At 40.2% G+C, this 22,664-nt stretch overlaps 2 protein-coding genes across 2 annotated transcripts; both read left to right on the top strand.

The window, feature by feature from the left end:
• The first annotated feature begins 4,509 nt into the window (after positions 1-4,509).
• LOC133001555 (calcium release-activated calcium channel protein 1-like) lies at positions 4,510-8,806 on the top strand. Its single transcript, XM_061071161.1, has 2 exons — positions 4,510-4,828; positions 6,129-8,806. The coding sequence occupies exons 1-2, from the start codon at positions 4,715-4,717 to the stop codon at positions 6,672-6,674; spliced, it is 660 nt and encodes a 219-aa protein (XP_060927144.1). The 5' UTR covers positions 4,510-4,714; the 3' UTR covers positions 6,675-8,806.
• Positions 8,807-11,216: 2,410 nt separating this feature from the next.
• Positions 11,217-22,644, top strand: LOC133001909 (histone-lysine N-methyltransferase SETD1B-A-like). Its single transcript, XM_061071619.1, has 17 exons — positions 11,217-11,354; positions 11,466-11,570; positions 13,912-14,182; positions 14,275-14,387; positions 14,500-15,519; positions 16,012-16,629; positions 16,738-16,854; positions 16,951-17,029; positions 17,138-17,307; positions 17,416-17,545; positions 17,640-18,059; positions 18,575-19,600; positions 20,095-20,258; positions 20,347-20,475; positions 21,504-21,623; positions 21,833-21,970; positions 22,450-22,644. The coding sequence occupies exons 1-17, from the start codon at positions 11,217-11,219 to the stop codon at positions 22,621-22,623; spliced, it is 4,932 nt and encodes a 1,643-aa protein (XP_060927602.1). The 3' UTR covers positions 22,624-22,644.
• The last annotated feature ends 20 nt before the right edge of the window (positions 22,645-22,664 follow it).

Below are 22,664 nucleotides of genomic sequence, written 5' to 3'. Positions count from 1 at the left end.
TTGTGGACGGCACAGAAAACTAACATGGCTGAACGCGGCTCCCGCAGCTCCGCCCACCCTCCCTCTGCTCCTCCCGGGCAGCTGCTAGCTCATGGTGCTAGCTGGGTGCACCGTGCTGCGTTCACTGACGGCTGGGAAACACTGGCTTCGTGCTCACCTAATCCACTCCCATCGTCCAGGACACATTCAAGATTCAAGATTTTTATTGTCAAATGCACAGAGATAACATGAAGCAGTCGCTGGCATTGAAATACTTGGGTCATAGGCTCTCTTTAAGCAATGCTCAGTAGTTGCAACCAAAAAAAATATATATATATAAATAGTATAAAAAAGAATATCAATAAAATAGAATATAAAAAATTTAAAATAGAAAATAAAATATATGTATCTAAATATATATCTTTACAGATGAGGAAAAAAAATAAAACAACAATAGTTCAATTTGTGCAGTAGTGCAAATATTCAAATATTCTTATTACGGTGCTGGTGCAAATATGCAGACACATGTCGGTCTTGGACACAAAAATAGCTATTACACCTAAGTTGCATGTTTTGGGGCATACTCAACAATATAATAAAACATAAGGATGATGCAGAAGCAATTTTGGCACACCAAAGCGTTTTTATAAACTAAATTACGTATTTACGTGTGTTTGTGAATGCGGCATCGATGTAACCGGAAATGAAGATAAGCAGGTAAAACAAGATGATTCACTCTTACACATGTGTGTTGGCTTCTGCTCGGTGTTGTACAGGTTAATTCTTCAAAGGTTCATTTTGATTTATTTGACATAGTAATCCCCAAATGTGTGTGTTAGTCTCACACTCAGCTGACAGGCCTTTGAACGGGTTTACCTGACATTATGTGTGGCCTTACTAGCTTTGTAATGATTACTCGTGGTGTTTACATGTTATAGCTCTTTGGTCACAATGTTAAAAGTCAGTCAGAAACCTCAGTGCAGCTGAGGAGGTGTTTTAGCTGAGGACAGGAGCAGATGTGAAGATGGCTGCCGTATATGTAACATCAATAATTAAAATGTCAGCCGGTGTCATTTACCAGATTTGCCATCATATATTAAACACGATAACCTCAAATATATTGAATCCCTCTGAAAATAAAAATAAAACACCGCCTATACTAATGATCTCATATTGATGAAGACCCTCAAGTCAAACGTGAGTCAGCTCTTTGATGTTGTTTAGGTTCAGATCTAATCAACGTAACAATCAATCAATCAATCAAATTTTATTTGTATAGCCCACATTCACAAATAACAATTCGTCTCATAGGGCTTTAACATGGTGTGACATCCTCTGTCCTTAACCCTCAACAAGAGTAAGGAAAAACTATTAAAAACCCTTTTAACAGGTAAAAATATGTAGAAACCTCAGAGAGAGAGCCACATGTGAGGGATTCCTCTCCCAGGACGGACAGAAGTGCAATAGATGTCAAGTGTAGGAAAACATCATCGGGATTAAAGTTTTTTAGCAGCATCGATGAGGGTAAACATTTCTGAAGGATAACTTCAATACTATATGTCAAGTAGTCCTGCTGCAATCATAGTCTCTGGTCAGCAGCCAGCAACAGGAGATGTGTCATCGACTTCTTCGTCAGTGAACCGTGTGATATGATACTGGATCATGTCGCTGTGTGGTGTGAACATGATGTGATTTGGCGGCATCTGGGGGATCGAATCAAGAACATCTCCTGCAGCGAAACAGTTATATAACCTCCATGTCGAGGGAAACGTCAGTGTTCTTTCGCTTTATATGAAAAGTGATTTAGTCTCAAGATGAACTGGTTATTTTTTATTTAATAAAAGGGTAAATTGGCAGATTTATACTGGGATGTCCTCTTCTCACTCATCACTGTGCCATGTGTAATGCACTTATAATGCACAATCTCTTAATGTCACTGGTTGTAACTGATGTTCAAATGTAGTCACTTCAATTATCCTTCTTATTCACAACAGCATCGTGTTCCTTTCAAATGATCAAATGAGGCTCTTTGCTTGTATTAGGTCCACTTCCTCACTTGATATGTTGAAGCATGCCCTGTCCTCTCATTTAGAGATGAAAGAGCAATGAAGCTGTATGTATATCATTTCATCTATATAAATAGATACAGTATAACAGTATATCTTATGTTAATGCCTGACAATTATAGCTGGTTGTATGTGGCGATCCACTCAAACTCAACTGTTTATGAGTTCATCGTTTTTGACTGAAATCATTCATAAAATGATTTTTTTTCCTGTTTGTTTTTGTGTTTGTTTTCCTTCTTCTGTTGCTGTTTCGATAACTGTATTCCTATTTTGGAATGTATTGATTGTGGTTTATGTCAGGACCCCTCGAAAACAAGATGGTAGGCCTACATCTCAAGGGGTTTGACATAATGAGTGCAATTGAAATAAATGCTTTTATGTGTCTGCAGGCTCTCTAAAGGCTGCACTGTGTTTCATTTTTTTCCTTATACAACCATATTCATATTCTTTTTTGAAACATGGCTAAATCCAGACCCGACACATGTAGAGGCTTTGATTCATCAAGATGAGCTGTATCACAGGATATAAGGGAGTGGTGTTCAATCTGCAGAGATGGGTTTGGCAGGGAAATCAGAAATCACTGCTCTCAAAACTAATTAGAAACGACATTGGATTCAATGAGAGACATTTGGTATGGTTTATCTGTGATATATAATATAATATGTAATATATACTCTTTACTATAATATAAGGTATTTTCTCAACATTAAAAAATCGACATCCCATGCATGTCGGATTCTGCCCATAGGATATGTTGTGATTGTGAGCCCTCAGGTGGTGAACGACTGCCATGACGTTCCTCACCATATTTTTCCCTGTCCATTCATTCCACAGTGATAAATATAGCGTCTTTATTCTCAATCCAAGAAAACTGAGCCAGATTATAGAGAAACGCTTGTTGACAATAAGCTGTGCATGTGTCTTAGATAGTGGTTACCTTGATCTTTGTGGTGTGAACGTTCACAGGAAGGTCTGCAAAACCAGTGGCTGATTGTCTCCAGTGCTGCTGCAGAGCCTCAATGGAAACAAACTCTGAGTGTTTAACTTTGATTATATCTACTCTCTGTCTGTGGGTGTGTGAATGCTTGAGTTTACCCCAGCTACTGTCAAATACATCTGTGGATATTGTGGTGTGGAGACAGTTGATATGAATGAGTTGTCAAGTAATATTCAATTGATGTAAGTATAGGGAAAAGGAAAACATAAATAGCTGATGATGATACTACTGTGGTGGAAATAGATGCACACCATTTCTTGGATGTCAGTGGAGCCATTTTGTGTCAAGTCCTCACTCTTTTGGACCACACTGTCACAGTCTCTGATTTGGTCATATAAAAAAACCACATGGGAACAATGGGTTGTTTGTCTCAGTGAGATATGGGCTAACAAACCACCTCAACCTCCAAACATAGTTTTGCAATAAATTGAATTAACATTTAGGTAAAATATTTCTTTGAACACACTCCCCAGTGGCATGGGAGCCATCACTAATGTACAGTTCATTAGTATTTTGAATTTGCTTGCGGTTAGAAACACAGAGATATGTAACATTTAGTTTTCATTGGTTTCTCATCAAAACAGGATGACAATTTTCATTAATATCTGTAAGGGTGTGAAACCTAAGTGTAATGATTTGACACAGAATGACACAATGGCAACTAAGGAACTGTAGAATGATTAAAAGGACACATCACACCAGACTTCAGTTAGATTCTGTGTGTTTTCTCCAAGTCGCTCTGACTTTAGGTCTAAAATCAATAAGTGCTGAGAGTAAACCCAGTGAGCGACACCACTATACAAACACTGTATATGTTTGTATAGTGGGGTTGTTCACTGGGTTTACTCTCAGGAAGTGAGACGCTCACACTCAGGAAGTGTGCGAGCATCAGTGTTAAGCCATTTCCTGTTGAAATAAAACAGGATTACACAGTTGTGCTTAATGTTGGGGAAGGGCGGGACAATATGGTCAAAAAGGATCAGTCAATATCAATAATCATCAAGATAGATGTCACATTATTATTTATTTTAAAGAGATACTGCACACTTTAAATATTGTTTTTATGATATGACTGTTCCTTGATGAAATATATAATAATGCATAATACATAATGCTGGGTTTAATATCACCTTTATTACATATTTTATTTGAAAAAAATCCATATTCATGGGTTGAACATGGCTCATAACGAATCATAAAGACATATTTTATGACACTTGATAAACAGAAAAATATTTAACAAATCTGAGGTGGATCAGTTGTGTGTTCTTACATCAACATATGTTAGACACTTATTATACTGCTAAGAATGAAAATGAGTCAGCTTTAATTATTGACATGATTTCATTAGCCAGCTCTACGTTGGGGACGTATTCTCAATGGAAAATAGGCGCAGAATGACAGTTTGAGCTGCGGGCGTAAGGAGGCGAGCTGAGAGGAGGAGCGGTGGATTGTGGGTATGTTGTGTTTCCTGACAGTCAGCTGCTGCAGGAAAGTCTCCACATAGTTTGACAGCAACTTTCTCAACCTACTTGTATCGAGGGTTAACTGAGTGGAAACTCTTTTCCTGCCTGACTATTAGATCCTTGTGTGGAGTCGCGACCTCCAGCTCCAGCTCGGATTGATCCGGACAAAGGCGAAGCGGAGACTTTCCGAGCAACTCTCTGTCGGAATGAGTCTGAACGAGCACTCGTTACAGGCTCTGTCCTGGAGGAAACTCTACCTGAGCCGAGCCAAGCTGAAGGCCACCAGCCGGACTTCGGCTCTGCTCTCCGGCTTCGCCATGGTGAGTTCACCGCTTCTTCTTCCCGTGAACACAACAGTGAAGTTCGACCCAACACACAGACACACACACACAGACACACACACACACACACACACACACACACACACACACACACACACACACACACACACACACACACACACACACACACACACACACACACACACACACACACACACAGACACACACACACACGCACACACACACACACAAAGAGTAAATGTGACGCAGATGCTTGATTTAACCTGCTCAGGCCCAACCACCGCTCCTGTGTAATAACATGTTATGATTGTGTATTGACTCTTTACAAAAGTAACTCTAGGAAACAAAAGGTAAACTCTCTCCTCACGGTGCAAAGCAGCGCAACAATCTGAAGATCAGTTGGTGCAAACTTCATAGAGTTTGCCAACTCACCCCCAACTAAGTCGTGTAGGGTCACCTTCCGCCACAACAAGTAGACCGCAAAGCAGCACCGTGCTGACACATCCGAACCATTTAGCTACATTCACATCTACACCAATCCAATTCATATACAATAAAAAAGCAAGCTACACTTTTAAGTAGTAAATAATGTGCAACAAGGTGTTGTAATGTTCTACTTGGGATGTTACCCCCCTCACACACACACACACATAATTATGATAGTACTAAATAGTAAAATGCTGTTGTGGAAAAAGTGTTTTTAGCTCATATGTTTTGGTTTTCAGATAAAAGTTAGTCTCATATTGTTAAACATGCAATATAACACTTCAGTGAAGATTTGTATGGTTACATTTCATTGGATTAATAGCTGCCATTGATATGCCCCATCTCATTGTAGAAAAACTGCTCATTACTTATTCTCATTGTGCATTTACTGTAAACAACAGTCGTGTTTATTGTGTTACTGATACAGTCTGGGTTAAATAATTCAAGATATTAAATAATTGCATCCGTGCAGTTGGTTGTTTATTCAGTCGTTAGGTGGAGCAAAGTAATCTCAGGTGTGTATCAGTCCTGTTTTTCAGCATTTTTGATAATGGCAACAGCCTAAATCAATTTATATCTCCAAACTATCAAAGTTTGAAATGGACTGAATGAAAGACAAGTTTATAAATAACTCAAAAAAAAACTCTAAAAAAACACAGCAATTAATAATAACTATATTTAATTAAAGATACAGGATTTCCGTACAGTTACTACCAGTGGTGACACCATTCCAGTGGAGTTAGATCGGTGCAGAGATCTGCCACTGTGTTTATTCATGAAAAATTACTGTTTATAAAATATTGTAAATACCTCGCTGTCTTTATTTTACCAGGTTGCTATGGTGGAGGTCCAGTTGGAACCAGAGCATGAGTATCCTCCCGGGCTGCTCATAGCCTTTAGTGCCTGCACCACAGTTCTGGTTGCAGTTCACCTCTTTGCCCTCATGATCAGCACCTGCATCCTCCCTAACCTTGAGGCTGTCAGCAACGTTCACAACCTCAACTCCGTCCACGAGTCTCCCCACGAGCGGATGCACCACCACATAGAACTGGCCTGGGCTTTCTCCACAGTCATCGGCACCCTCCTCTTCCTTACGGAGGTGATGCTCCTGTGCTGGGTGAAGTTCTTACCCCTCAGAAGCAAATCAGAAGTAAACGGCACCATAAGTTCTGGCCAGGCCGCGGCCATCGCCTCCACTTGCATCATGGTGCCGTTTGGAATAGTCTTCATTGTGTTCGCCGTCCACTTTTACCGCACGCTCGTTAGTCACAAGACGGACCGACAGATCCGAGAGCTGGAGCAGGTCATTCGGCTCCAGGACCAGCTGGACCACCGGCCGGAGAATGAAGAGCTGAAGTCAGTTGCTAATTTCCCTTGATCACAGCCAGACAGCACACAGCAATATTCAGCAGTACTTTTATTGTGAAATCTCCTCTTATAGCTTTTGATGAACTGTGCTCAGCTGCTTTTTTTCTGAAATTGCAAGCCTTATCTGTCCAGCATTTCAGGTCAAGCCCCTTTCGGATAATGCATGATCACAGACAAACAATGGCAGTAAAGTAAAAGTGCACTTCTTTGTCAGGCCAGAAATTCTTTTCAGTGTTTGTGTGAATTAATTCCGTTGAAAAGGTCTTACCAGGGTATTTTATGTGGGGAGTTTGCAAGCTCTCCCTATTATTGCCTGAGTTTATCTGGGTACACTGGTTATCTTCCACAGTCCAAAGACATGCTTGCTAAATTAGTTGGCGAGTCCCTAATTGCCAGTAGGCGTGAATGTGAGTGTGAATGGTTCTCTTCATTATCTGTGCTGTGATAGGCTGTCCAGGTACCCCACCTCTGACCCAACGATTCTTAAACGATAAGCAGTCTTATAATGAATGGATATTCAGTTACATTAGAAACTCTGTCTGCTGGCTTCAAAACCAAAGTTATAGAACGAGCTGCTTCCTTGTCAAACATTTATTAGTCCTAAGGTTTGGTTGTTATACACATGTTCATCCTCACTGAATTTAATGGTTGCTTGTAAGAACCTTTTATTATCCCCTAGTTATCGGTTGTGTCAAAGCTTTGCTGATTTTCCCTTATGAGTTTTTTTTTTGTCTCCTGAACAATTGAAACCTTGCTATTAGTATAATTATCTTTTTGAAGATATGTATGCATAGGAAAATTCAGATCTGAACAAAGACATGGTTTAGGACTTTAACAATAAAAGCAAATGTAAAGTAAATGAATGGCACTTACAGCAACCTTTAAAATGCTACAGTGTAATCTTTTTGTAAAAACTTTTGTTTTTAGTACCACAAAGTACCATTCGTTAACACCCATGCATTTATAAACATAGGACCCAGATTGAAAAATACCAAAATTGTGCTTAAATGTTAACATCTACCAGTTTTTATGTGCAATATGAGGCAACAGGGACATTGCTTAAAACAAATGCTGGTCAGGGAAATTCTTTGCAATGTGTGTTATTGCAGTGAACATATTTTTAAAGCAACAGTTAAAGTTAGGAAACAGATAACATTAAAGACAGCATTTTATGCCAATGGTTGCGTCTCTTTAGGACCATTTTTTTCTTTCACAGTCTCTTTTGAAGTTCCAAATGACCTCAAATGGCTTTTGGCAAATGTTGGTTATAAATATGTATGTTTTGTACTTTGAATAGTTTACAGACTTGAGCATGTTCACAGGTTGTTAAGGGTTAAAGTGTGGAATATAGGGTTTGTTCTTTTTGTCCTGTGGCACATTGTTGAATTGTTTTACTTGGGTTTGAACATTTTCTTTTCTTTTTCTCTCCATTGATGCCAAAACTCAAATGAAGGAATGTGAACTTTTAGAGTTGAATGGTGATTTATGCAGAATGTCGTATCCCTAAATATTATTAAATTAGTAAAATCCCTCTTAACATGATTGTAAATATATAAATATATATAGAATGAATCTTTATTTTGGCTTTTTTTCAACAAATTGCACAATTTTGTGATTTTGGACTCTTAACCAGAGGCTGTATTTAAACCAAGGCAAGGATGTGGTTATCATTGCAACATCAGTTTTAGTCTTGGCACAGTCATCTTGGTGGTGAACACAATACTACTGTGTTTCTATGTAGTATGCAAATGAGTAATAAAGGGTAAGTAACTTACTGGCTGATTAGTAAAAAAATGATCACACTATACCAAATCATTGTTGATTGGGTTTCTTGAAGACTTTTTTGTTACAAAGAATTAAATAAAGACAGAACTGCTGTCACTCTGAAGCACTTCTGATGAGAATGTTCTGCGTGGGGCTTCTTTACAAACAGATCAATGCAAACAAAAGCATGTTTCTTTGTTACATTTTTTTGTGGCTTATTTATTTAATTATTTGTTTGGTACTGTATATAGAGAGTTTGCTGGTTCTCTGCATGCACGGCTTTAAAAAGTGAATTATCTGTAGATACTGTATTTTAAGTTTAAGCAGCTGAAGAAGCTTTTTGGGATTCTGTTTTCAGTTTGAATAAAAAACACAACATTTGAGATAATTTGTGTGTGTCATTTATTTTTATTTGCATGTTTTCGTGTTTCGAAATAACATGAAAAACAGACAACCTTATTCTCAAACCGAATTTTTTTTAAACTGTGAAGTCAGAAAGGGGAAGCTACACAGGAAATGTGTCCGGACATTCAATTTGAGTGCAGCCTACACTTGTGGCCAGTAAGAAGCATGACTGTGCATCACAACAAGCAGCCTTGTGGCCTCTAGTGTTTCCGAGGCTGCTTATCTTGCTAAGCCGTCCACAGTTTCCCTTAATCTGGCAGAACACTTCAGTTACAGAAAGTCATTGATTTACGTCTGGCTTGTTCTCACAAATGTGTGACTTTCATTTGTTTTTATCCTGTGATCACACATAGATATTGCTTAAAAAATAATACTATCTACACATGCTATAGCCTGGGTAAAATAGTCATGGCCACAGGAGATTGTTTGTGTGGATACTTGTGAAACCATTCTGACCCGATGACCATTGTTTTCACTTTTTTTTTAAATGTCTGCTTTGTATTAAGCATTGCACCTCAGGTAACCACTAAATATATTTAGCACAGGCATATTTGTGTATTGTAGGGAAGTACTAACTGCAACATGTTATTTATGCATAGGTTGTGATAGGATAGTATTACCTCTGTCACGTTTTGAGGAACTTCTCTTCAGGGACATAATTGGTGAAAGTAATTTCACCCTAATCCGGATGTTAACAAGAACAACAAACAGTAAAGATACCTAAATACCTTTATATAGCATCAGCAGATCTTAAGCAATCCCATTAACCTGATAATATCATACACTGTACGTAGGAGATGAGATCTTCATATACAGTGTATGGATGAGTGCAGAGAAGAGAAGAGAAGAAAAGATCAGATCAGATCAGATCAGATGCTATAGCAGCAGATAGTCAAAAAGAGGTTCACAAGTGAAAAAAGTATGAAATAGAATTTAAAAAAGGGATACAAATATTTTATATTAATACCATTACATCATGCAATCATATACCATCATGTTTTAAATCAGTTTCTCATTTTAAATCACATTAAAGTCAAATAAGTCACTTAAAATGATACAATAGAATGTTACATCCTTCTCTGGGGATTGTTAGAAATTGTTGATATTATTTGAAAGTATAAGTATATAGTAAAAGGCATGAAAGTGTGTATTTTATTTCAGTTCAGTGTATTTTACTATAGTTACAGTCTACTGTATGTGTACAAACATACTGTGTACCCTGTACAACACTCCGCTCCATATACACTTACTTCACATCATATGTGATATGTGTTACTATAAACCATATTGATATTATATATCATTTTATACAATAATATTGTCTTTTGCACACTGTCTACATAATCTTTCACTCATAGTATATTATATTATCTATTGTATAGTCAAATACTTATATTTATAGCTCTACTATATATCATATCATTTTATATCATACTCTCTGTATATTCTGTACAATAACATTACCATCATATCATCAGTACTATTACCATCATCTTGCCACTGCACCATATCTACCTATTTATCTTGTGTTTCTGTTTTTATTCTTTCTACCTCAATATTTTTTATTTTATTCTATTCTATTGTATTTTCTTGTATTCAAATATACCGGCTGCTATGACGACTTAATTTCCCTTCGGGGATGAATAAAGTAATCTATCTATCTATCTATCTATCTATCTATCTATCTATCTATCTATCTATCTATCTATCTATCTATCTATCTATCTATCTATCTATCTATCTATCTATCTATCTATCTATCTATCTATCTATCTATCTATCTATCTATCTATCTATCTATCTATCTATCTATCTATCTATCTATCTATCACTCAAACGTGAATATTTATTCAATATTTATTAAAATTCATAAGAGTGATTTTCTACTTCCTATTTTTCATTTGTATTAGTCTGATTATTATTACGTGACAATAAACTCGTAACTCTTTAGTGACGCGTCACACCAGCCACCTGTTGACTCACCTGTTGTGCTCCTCCGCCTCGCCCCGAGGACCTACATTCGGTCCCAGCCTGCCCGGCGGATGGATCTAACGTCCAACCTGGGCGACGACACGGAAAACCTGAGCAGCTTCTCCGCGATGTCGCTCCATCACGGGATGAAACTTCGGTCCAGGTGAGCGACACGACGCCAACATGGTCATATATAATATAAGTGACGTGGACTCTGTGGATTTGCCTGGTTTCCCCCCTTGTTGTAGTCGTGTGTGTCCGGGAGGAGAGCAGCGTCTCAGGTGATGCTCTCCATCACCTGTCGGGGCGTGTTCACCTCCGAGTAACGGCTGCTCTCCGCCGGTTCACCGCCTCTCCCTCCGCTAAAGCCCCCTGGCTGTGTGTCCCTCACCTGCAGGCTGTGACCAATGTGATGGACAGCGACCGACAGAGACCTGAGAGAGACACCCCCCCCCAGCACTGGACGAGCTGCAAGCTGATCATCGACCCCGCGTTAACCAACGGACTCCACAAAGTGTTCCGCTATGATGGACGGCTCTTCAACATCCCAGTGAGCTCCTCTTCATCATCACCTGCGGGAAACAATGGCGTCGGGCTGGTGTGTTTTCCACCATGTGTCGTGTTGTTCCATCAGGATGTGTAACTGTGTTCGCTTCAACAGGTGGAGGACCTAGGTCTGTTCCCTGTGGAGACTGTGAGAGACCCACGCATCAGCCGCTTGTGGAGCAGATCAGACCAGACCGAGCTGTCAGTGCCCAAATTCAAGGTACAGTCTTTATCATCATCAATAATAACAACAATAATTACAATAATTAAATTAATACAAATATGATAAAAATATCTTCTTTTAAATTGCTTTAAGATGAGATAAGATAAAGTGATTAAGGACATTACATTCCATTTAGCTGATGCTTTTATTCAAATCGACTTACAATAAGTGTGTGACAGGTAAGTAAGTTTATTTACAGCACCTTTCGAGAGCAGAGACTTCACAAAGTGCTTTAAAGGGTAAAATAATCATATACATGCTTACAAATAATAAACAGAGTCTTTATCATCACCAATAATAACTAGGGTTGCAAAATTCCGGGAATATTCAAAGTTGGAAACTTTCCATGGGAATTAACGGGAATTAACAGGAATAAACTGGATGTTGTGGGTAATTTATACTAACTGTATTGACCTTGTCATATACAGACATAAATATAAACATTTTGTTTTGTCATAGGCTGATTTGAGCCCTGAGGAAACTTTGGGCACTTGACTATATGCTTCTGCATCTTTTTCATTCTTAACATAGGTCTTTGCACAGTATTTGAAAATGTACACAGCCTTTCCTTCTACATTGGATGGGGTGAAATGTCTCCACACATGAGATAGTGCACGTGGCATTGTTCTGTAGAATAAGATGAGAAAAAGTTTGTAAAAAAACACTAATGCAATGCCAGAGATATAAATAGTTAGCCAAACAATTGGAATCATCTGTAAAAGTATTTTACAATTGATGGATAAACGAATGGAAATAGGCTAGATGAACAGATGAACAATCCTCAATCAGCATGCTAATATATTTTCCCCAGTAATATCATCGAAACTTACCTGACTAGTCCTGCACTCTACAGCAGGCTTCAATAGTGCTGTAGAGTGAAGGATGCTGGGAATTATCTGTGCATGTGATGGAAGAATCCACAGTTAAGGGTTGACATTCAACGTGCAGTGTGTGCTGCATTCCATACATCTTTAAAATAGAGTTTTGAATGATGTTTTTATTGCTCAGCGTTTAATGTGCGTAGTTTTTTTTTTTTTTTCAAAATTCCCCAAATTCCTAAGCTTATCTTCCCATGGAAAGTTTCCGGAAAGTTTCCGGAAATTTACCAGAAACTCTTCGCCCCTTTGCAACCCTAATAATAACAACAATAATTACAATAATTAAAGTAATACAAATATGATAAAAATAACTTATTTTAAATTGCTTTAAGATGAGAAAAGATGAAGTGATTAAGGACATTGCATTCCATTTAGCTGATGCTTTTATTCAAATCAACTTACAATAAGTGTGTGAGCAAGAAAGTAAGTTTATTTATAGCACCTTTCGAGAGCAGAGACGTCACAAAGTGCTTTAAAGGGTAAAATAATCATACACATGCTTACAAATAAGAAACACAGTAGGAAAACACAATAAAAACAAATAGACAATTACACAAAGGCTAGTCTAAACAAACAAGTCTTAAGCTGCTTTTTGAAGGTTTCCACAGTGTCCACAGATCTTAAGACCAAAGAGAGAGTTCCAAAGTTAAGGAGTTACAACTGCAAAAGCACAGTCTCCTTTAGTCCTTAGTCTGGATCAGGGAAACACCAGCAAACCCCGATCAGAGGAACTTAGAGACCTGCTGGAGACATAGGGCTGCAGCAGATCTCTAATAGGCAGGTGCATGGCCGTGGCAGAGCTCTATAGCTGATTACAAGAACTTAGAATTGGATTCTGGATTTAATGGGTAGCCAGTGAATCAGTGTCACGTGAGACCTTTTGGAAGACCCAGTAAGGAGTTTAGCAGCAGCTTTTTGGACCACTGCAAAATTATCCAAAAAAGTTTTGCAGAGGCAGGTGAAAAGTGAGTTACAATAATCAAGACTGGACGATATAAAAGCATGAATGAGAATTTCCTCCTGAATAAATGCATTCAAACAATGAGGGTACAAACCAAAAAAAAGGACTCAATAATACATAAATGCAATCCTTAAGTCATTTAGTTATGTATGTATGTATGTATGTATGTATGTATGTATGTATGTATGTATGTATGTATGTATGTATGTATGTATGTATGTATGTATGTATGTATGTATGTATGTATGTATGTATGTATGTATGTATGTATGTATGTATGTATCTATCTATCTATCTATCTATCTATCTATCTATCTATCTATCTATCTATCTATCTATCTATCTATCTATCTATCTATCTATCTATCTATCTATCTATCTATCTATTAACAATAATAATAAGTAGATTAACAATTTTAACTACATTACCAATATTAACAACAATAATCCTAATAATAATGATTATAATTATGGTTGTTGTCTGCCTGTGTTGTTTCAGGTTGATGAGTGGTACGTCGGCCCTGTTCCTCCCAAAGAGGTGACGTTTTCCAGGTTGAATGACAATGTGAAAGAGGCCTTCCTGACCAACATGTGCAACAAATATGGGAGTATCGAAGAAGTGGAAATATTTTACAATCCCAAGAACAATAAGCATTTAGGGATTGCAAAGGTGGTTTTTGACACGGTGCAGGCTGCAAGAGACGCTGCTCAGCACCTCCACCAGACGTCCGTGATGGGAAATATCATCCATGTGGAAGTTGATCCTAAAGGTAAAGCTCATTTCAGGACTTCTTCACATATATACATAGCAAAAAGAGTGTCATGGTTCATCAGTTGATTGTAATATGTAAACTTTTCTCAGGCGAAAACAGAACCCGATATCTCCAGCTCCTCTTGCGTGGCCTTTATAATCCCTGGATGTTGCCAGGTCGCAGCAGTGAGCAAACCCTGCAAGACTTGATTGGCAGTTTGCTGGTAAACACAAGTCTCTTTGTAAAGATTTGAACATTTAAGAAGAAATGTGTCATTTAAGGTTAATACTGCTTAGTTGTTTTGTGGATTTATCTGTATAATGTATGTTTTACAGCGCAGCGCAGCCACACGGCGACAGGGGAGTGTTTCCAGCCCCACCAGCACCGCCACACCCCTCTCCATGGACACAGCTTACTCCAGTATTTGGCAGGATACACCTTGCAGCTTTGGGCTCACGCCACGTTCTCAGGGAACCCCCCTCACCCCTTGCCTGTCTGCCACTCCTCTCTCCCAGGACTCTTGCTACTCCAGTCTTCAGGCGACTCCTGTCCTCCAGGGGGAGCCCTCCTCCAGCTTTAGTGTTCACAGACCATTAAGACGAGAGCTCTGCCGTCTCAAACCTGGCAGGTATCGCCGCAGATCCAGCAACGTCTCTAAGGTCAACCGGGATTTGAAGCATTGCCAACCGCAGCCGCCACACGCCCTTTCATCTCAAGCACAAACAAGAAGCCAGCAGCTTGAACTGTGGGGTCCCAGTGCTCAATCCTCCACCCACAATAATGCACAGCCTTCGTTTAACCTCACCTCCCCCCGTCAAGAGCCCAGAGACGGGATCACTGCTACCTCAAAGACTTTACCTCCGACCTGTCACTCTTTTAACATCCTGAACATGAATTTCCCAGCTGTAGAGCAGACAGCAGCATCCCCCTCACCCGATGACCATGCAGTTCTTACAGAATTACCTCCATCTGCTGGAAAAGGCTCCTCCAGCAGCCCCCGACCACAGGTGGAGAGTCTGGACTCCCGCATTGAGAATTTACTAATCAACAACCAGAGCACTGCCCGCTCATACTTTGCCAGACAGACTTCTGAGGCTGACGTGCCCTCTCAGGACAGCCCAGAATCACCTGGCTCTGCTCATAGCTCCCCTTTCTCCGATGACTCCAGGGATCGGCTGCCGGACAGTCAAGGGTCTCTCAGTGAAAATGAAAATGATGAAACCACTCAAGCTGTATCGTTTCTTACAAGAAACGCCCGGTCCCCCGCTGCATCAGAGGTCACAGATTTAGAAAGGAGGGCACACCTGAACACATATAAAGATGCTAAAAGTTTCCAGTCATTATCATGTCCGAAGGTAAGTCTTTTAAGATCTCTATATACATCACGATGAAAGTAAAAGTAGTATTTCTAGTTGTAGTTATTACCAGTTGCAACAGAGTGGCTGGTGTGTGTGCGTGTATGTGTCTGTGTGTGTGTGTGTGTCATCCTGGCAAAAAGGCTGAATTAGAAAATGGATAATTAACAATTAAAGAGCAAATTATATAATATAACATTTAAAAGTAATGACAAAAGAAAAGGATAAAACAAAACAAAGTAACAGCTAAAAGTAAGTAAGTAGGTTTTGATAGAAACAGACAGAGTTTCCACTCTTGAGTTCCTAAACTATTCCAGAGGATTGGGGCTCTGACAGCAACGGCCCTGTCACCCCCGGTCTTCAGTCTTGATCGATGAATATCTCACATCAGAAGAGCTCAGTACTGATTCAGAAGTTTAACAATTGGTTGCTCAGCATTGTCTATAAATATGTCTTGAACTATAAATCCACTTTTATTCTCATCATACTCAGGAGCATCATGCAGTGAATGCAGAACACTCAGCCAACAGACTGCCTGGAGCTCTGCCACCAACAGGAGACTCTCTTCCTCAGCCCCCCCCTGCAATTACAGCTGGATGCCGCCATCCACCTTCTTTCCCTTTCCCTGTTCCTCCCTTTCCCCCGCCTCGCCTGCCAAACGGCATCATCCCCATCCCACCACCAGGCTGGATGCCCCCTCCTGGCCATGTTGGTATCTCCATTCCTCCTCCTTCTATTCCTCCCCGAACAACTTTTTTGGGACCCCCTCCACCTTTGATGGCGCCACCTTCTGTTCCCCCTCCTATGCACGTGTACCCTTTATCCATGCCGCCGAAAAGCCGTTTGGATGAGAGGAATCCTCCGAGGCATGGCTTCCTTCAACCGCCCTGGCCTGCGCCTCCTTTCCCGAGGTTTAACCCATTTGTACCACCACCAGACTACCTGCCTGTGCGGGCAGACCCTCATAAACTCACAGTAGATAAAGTTTTAGAAGTCCTCATGGATGAACTCAAGTCAATCATTAAGAAGGACATCACACGTAAAATGATTGAAGGGGTGTCTTTCAAGGCATTTGAGGAGTGGTGGGACTCTCAAGAGGAAAAAACAAAGGTAAGTTCTTCACAGTGGTCAATGAAATCACCAGAATAAAGATGTTTAACTTTATCCTTTTGCCGCTCTTATGGCAATACATTCAATTTTTGTTGTTTTATTCATAAGATACAAGTTTCTCCTTTGAAAAATGGACCGGAAAGTGTGGATGAGACAATCAAACAAATAAATCCCCTCAGTCATGTGAGTGGCAAGGGCAAAAAACCTCCACTACCGTCCTTCAAGGTAAAATAATCTGCTCACTGTACTTTGAACCACGCCAGCATTCATCCTCTGAGTGATATATCACTCAATGTAATGTAAAATAACATTGTTATGCAGGTTAAAAGGAAAAGAGACGGTGATCTTGCCACACCAAAAGAGACAGACACTGTGTTGTCCTCTGCACATGAAATTTCTGGTCAGTGTTTTTTATTTCATCTAATGCTCATTTACCATATGTTCACTTCTTCATCTGTCTATTCTAGACTGTAGCTTTATCAGCTGTGTTGCTCTCTTTCCACTCTAGATCGAAAACAGGGGGATGACTCAATGAAAGCTGCATCGGAGCGGCATAAACGCAGACATGCAAGGCCACACGAGCTAGACAGCGATGATGATGAAGGGCAAGAAGCAGACGAAATGATGCCAGACAGGATGGAGGCTATTGTGCCTGAAGACAGCGCCTCTCAGAACCTGGTAAATGGGCATTTTTCATGAAAAGAAATTATACAAAAGTAGTTCAGCAGCATTAATAACGAAATTCTAAAGGCTGCATAATATAGTTATATTATGTGTTCTATTTAGTGTGACAGAGAACATGACAATGATGAAGAGAGTAATCCTAACGAGGAAGAATTCGAAGTGGCACAACACTCCTCAGAGGACGAATTAGCTGTCATCTCCCTGAGTGATGGATTGCAGAGCTTGGATGAGGGTATGTTACAAGGTCATATAGCCACAACACTTAAAAGTTAATAAAGAGTCACAAGCCTATGAATGCATGTTTTTGTTTCCGTTTTCTATAACAGAGCCGTTCTCAGACAGCAGCTACTCCGGGGAAAGCGAGTACGAGTCGTCAGACTTCAACTCCTCTGACTCGTTCTCCTCAGGCAGCTCTGAGGACTCGTCCTCTTCTTACCTCAGTCCTGAAGATGAAGAAGCCATGGAGGAGGAGGAAGAGGACGACAGGAGTTATGTTTGTATAGTTATATCGTCAGATGAAGAGTCAATGGGGCAGGACCCTTCCCTTAACTCAGCGGCCCCGCTGACCCCTGGTGCTCAGCTTGATCTGTACCTGCAGGACTGGTCAGTTCCGTTCCCAACGGGGGAAGGAGAGGAGAATCAGTGCACAGACTGTCAACAAGACACACAAGACTTTGATGCTCTGATGGAGCTCCAAACCAGAGCATCCCATGACCTACAGCCCCCATCACCTCTTGGACTTCCAGGTTATATGTCTTACACTATTTAGATTGAATCAGTTTACTCAGTGCTGGGTGAAAAATCCAAACATTATGTCAAAATAAACATTTTCATGGGTCAATATCAATAACCATGATAACTATCAATATCAATATCTATTTTTATTTATTTTATTTTTAAAGACTTATTTGAGTGAAGGTTGTGGATTTAAACTCACCTTTATGAGCAGTATGATAATATTAGACTGTTGTTATATTGGTATTGATTAAAATTATATATATATTATATATATATTATATATATATTATACATATAAATATGGATGTAACTGTAAGAAGTTAACTGTTTCATGTCAGTCAAAGATTATCAAATTGATGTTATTAATTAGTATATACAATTACCCCACATTATCTGACATCCTGTTTAATGTGTATTAAATGCCTGTATATTCAGCATGCAGGATTTCAATGATATCAGATGACCTGTTAAAAAGCTGTATAGTTATTAATGAAGTCGTCCTTGTTATTTATCTGTGTAGCAGCTGAGCCTTACCTTGACTCGGATATGGAGAGCCCTGGATGGTCGCTGGAGTCTCTGGAAACCATAGAAAACCTCAGGCCTCTCACTCCCAGTGGCTTCTTGGTGGAAAGTGACCCTGACATCCTGATTAAAAGCAAACCAACATCTCCGGCTGCGGAGGAGGTTGAACGACCACAAACACCAGGCAAGCGAACAGTGGCTGAACTGGAAAGTGAGGAGTCAAATGAAGCCAGTGAATTCTTGTTCCGCTGCCCAGAAAGCAGCGAGCTCATTCTAGCTCCCCCTGACCTCCGGGCGGCCTCATATCATTTATACCAGGAGATACCAAAAACTCCTGGGAGAGAGGAGAGAAGTGGATGTACACAGTACAGCTCTGTAAGAACTCCAGCCACACCTGGCAGAGAGACACACATATCAGAAGGTAGCGCTGTGATGTGCTCACCTCTTAAAAGCTCTCCAATAATTCCAGCTTTGTCCAACAATCCATATATAATCGCTCCAAAGACTCCTGGAAGAGACATTGTCCTACCCCGAAGAGCAGTAGTCCACAGGAGGAAATCACAATTGGGGGCCACCTCACTGCCCCAGTTGGGTGACAACTATCTTGGAGGTTCTCCCATCACAGGGATCTCTCCATGCAGTCTCTCTGAATCTTCGTCTGATGGGAGGAGTGCATGGACCAGTTCGCGTGTGCGAAAGAAGCCTTTGCAGGGACTGGAGAATATGCTCGGCCTCATGGGTGAGGAGAAATCTGTATTTAGGCGAAAACAATGGAGGAAACTAAAGAGAAGATGGAGAACTCATCATCGGCAGCGCTCCCTTAAAAAACTTGCTGGTCCACTCTCGTACCACAGTCGTCCTCACAGGGGGCGCTCACTGCGTGAGGAGTGGAGAGTCCTTCATAGTATTTGGAAAGAGGGTCTGGATCAAGAAGATGCCAGGCTGCTGCAGTCGACATTTGAGCGGCTGCAAGAGCAGGATAATGGTTTTGGGTGGCTCAGTGACACCCTCTGGATACCTCATCCTCATATCCTTTTTATTTAAGGTCAAATGTCATAGTAGTCAGTGTTTCCAGTCATTGATAATGTCTGCACAGGGGGTGTGATTATCTTATAAGTTGTGCTGGGCCATACACAAATGACTGATTGATTTTGTAAAAGTATTTATGTTTTAATTTGAATATTTGAGGAAAAAAAACTGCAAATAAAATACTAACCTCTGTGAAGCACATTGGGATATTGGTGAAAACACCCAATGTAAAAATAATCTTGGATCCTCCCCTTTGCTTTTATCTGTTCCTAAATTGAACAGGCTCATTTTTGGCTCGTGTTCCAGATTTACATGAATCTGTCAAGTAGTTTTTGCTTTATCCTGCTGACAAATATACAAAGACACTGGGGTGAAAACTAAACCTCCTTGGTGAAGGTAGTTATCATTTCTGATGAACAGGTAGCTGAATGTGATTGATACGTTGTTTCTGTTTATCTTATGACATGTTTGATCTTCTTGACTGCTGCTCACTGACTAAAGTCCCCACAGAGCAGAGTGAGGAACAGAAGCCATGGCCAAAGCACCGGACCGGCTCTGCTCGCAGTGAAGGGTTCTACAAAATCAGCAGGAAGGACAAATTGAAATATTGGAAAAACACAAAGCTGGACGCGGAGCTTCCATCCACAAGTACTCAGGTAGTAAACAGGGGGATGTGATATCTGTGGAGATATCAGAGCCCAGATTAACCCATTCAGTGATAAATGTCAACATGTATTTCTGCAGGGAACATCTACTCCAGTCAAGCCCTCCCCCTCACTGCTGCGTGCTGGATCTGGCTTCAGGTCTGAACAGCGCCGCCTGATGTCCTATTTCAGCTTTGACAGTGATCTGCTCAAGTTCAACCAGCTGAAGGTAAAAAAAGATACCACTATCAGAGATATTATTGGTCGCTAATGACCTATTACAGATATATCTGTGTTGCTCTAAGTACATCGTAAAATGTAAATTGTTAATATTAAATACTATTAGGACAGATAAATTAGGGCTGCTCGATTACGGAAAAAATCATAATCACGTTTATTTTGGACAATATCGAAATCACGATTATTCAAACGATTATTATGTCCCCTTATTCTGAAGTCTTTGCTTTATTCTATAAATAGCTGTAGCTGGAAGTGTCACTCACTTTCGGTTAAGGTAAACGCTGATGACGGCTGCGTGTCTTATTCCTCCGTGAAACCAGGATATCGGTGCCCGGTTATTCACACCCTTAATGATGGCAACCCTAACCCTCTCCAAAAAAACACTTTGTAACTGAGAACTTTGAAATTTCCTCTCATTATTAAATGTCCCCATCTTAGTGAGGGCCAGTCAGCTGGGCCGCGTTGAATGCTTTTGGGGAGGGACTGAATTGCGCATTCGCGTCTCTTTTGAAAAAAAATGCCAAATAATCATTTCAACTCGATTATAGTAGTTTGGAGATCATTTGACCCCATAATCACTATTAAAATTCAATTAATCGAGCAGCCCTAAGATAAATACAGCCAGTTTGAAAGATCTGCTTTCCTTTTAAAAGGAAGCTTACTCAAACCCTTTAAGTCCAAAGCATTTGATATGAATGAGTTTCCACTTGTTGCTTTCCTGAACCACAGACTGTCTTTTTCTGAATTGTGCGAAAAGCAAAGGTAATGCTATGTTAAATATAAAACGGATTAGACCTCTGTAGATACTTAGCTAGTTCGTTTGTTTGTAGATCTGCTGGTATTGGTATCTTGGCATGCAGCTGTTATTACAGACTGATAATTAACACTAGTTGTGAATGCGATCTTTTTGTTTCGCTGTAATCTCTGTCTATACGTACCCACTATACTTTTGGAGCCTGTGTTAACAAATAGTATTTGTCTCATTTTAACATGATCTTTTGTATTTTCTTGTAACAGTTTCGAAAGAAGCGGATTCGTTGCAGTCAGAGTCACATTCATGCGTGGGGCCTGTTTGCGATGGAGCCTATAGCAGCAGATGAGATGGTGATTGAGTATGTGGGACAAATCATCAGACAGGTGAGACAAATGGAAACTAATGACAAGGCTCAGAAACAAGTGTTTCCCGTCTAACAAGCATCTTAACAAACACCTATCCTCCTGACTGCTTTCTGTGAACCCACTGCTCCACTGGGACCCCTGGTTGTTCTGGGTAGTTTCCAGGAGTGTGAGTCGAGTGATAAACAACACTGTAAGGAATAGACTTCTCTGTTTTTCTTTCGCCTCAGGTTATTGCTGACATGAAGGAGCAGAGATATGAGAAGGAGGGCATCGGTAGCAGCTACTTGTTCCGGGTTGATCAAGACACCATCATTGATGCCACTAAATATGGGAACCTAGCCAGGTTCCTCAACCACAGCTGCAATGTGAGTGAGAGTTGAGAGATTTGTTTAATGTCGTTCTTAATGCAAAGTTACTTCACATTCTTCAGTGGCAGATCCAGGATTTTTTTAATCAGGGGTTATAAAGGAGCCACAGTTATATGACCAACATCTCTGCACAACTCCTGATTCATTAAGATGCACATTTAAGATATTCCTGGTTTCCTGTTAGCTCTATAACTTTGAGCAAAACCACATATCAATGAACATATTTTGAAAATTGTTCCTTGTACAGCACATCATGTTCTTCAAAAAAGTTTAGAAAATAAACATTCTTAACATAATCAAATTGATGTTAGTAATTGTTTAGTTTTTTGAATAGACAACTGACAGGATAGGGGCACTCCAGGGGCCTATCAAGTTTCAGCTGGGGCCAGTGACCCCCTGACCCCACCCCTGGATCCGCTCCTGACATTCTCATTAAAATGTTTGCACTCATTACTATTGTTTCTTTTGTCCTGCAGCCTAACTGTTACGCTAAGATTATCACTGTGGAGTCTCAGAAGAAGATCGTGATATATTCCCGGCACCCGATAAGCATCAACGAGGAGTTAACGTACGACTACAAATTTCCCATCGAGGAGACAAAGATTCCTTGCTTGTGTGGAGCAGAAAGCTGCCGCGGCTACTTGAACTGATCTCCAATGAAGTGTCCTTGTTATGTCATGAGCCAAAGTTG

Source organism: Limanda limanda, chromosome 5, assembly GCF_963576545.1.
Source record: "Limanda limanda chromosome 5, fLimLim1.1, whole genome shotgun sequence".
NCBI classification, from domain to species: domain Eukaryota; kingdom Metazoa; phylum Chordata; class Actinopteri; order Pleuronectiformes; family Pleuronectidae; genus Limanda; species Limanda limanda.
Note: the sequence above shows the minus strand (reverse complement) of the source record. Positions and strands in the feature narration are given on the sequence as shown.

Excerpts from the sequence above, each read along its gene's own strand:
- LOC133001909 (XM_061071619.1), top strand. The coding sequence starts at position 11,217 with ATGGACAGCGACCGACAGAGACCTGAGAGAGACACCCCCCCCCAGCAC. Across the intron at positions 18,060-18,574 it reads ATCACCTCTTGGACTTCCAG|CTGAGCCTTACCTTGACTCG; the intron begins GTTATATGTCTT and ends TCTGTGTAGCAG. Across the intron at positions 21,971-22,449 it reads TCCTCAACCACAGCTGCAAT|CCTAACTGTTACGCTAAGAT; the intron begins GTGAGTGAGAGT and ends TTTGTCCTGCAG.
- LOC133001555 (XM_061071161.1), top strand. The coding sequence starts at position 4,715 with ATGAGTCTGAACGAGCACTCGTTACAGGCTCTGTCCTGGAGGAAACTC. Across the intron at positions 4,829-6,128 it reads TGCTCTCCGGCTTCGCCATG|GTTGCTATGGTGGAGGTCCA; the intron begins GTGAGTTCACCG and ends TTATTTTACCAG.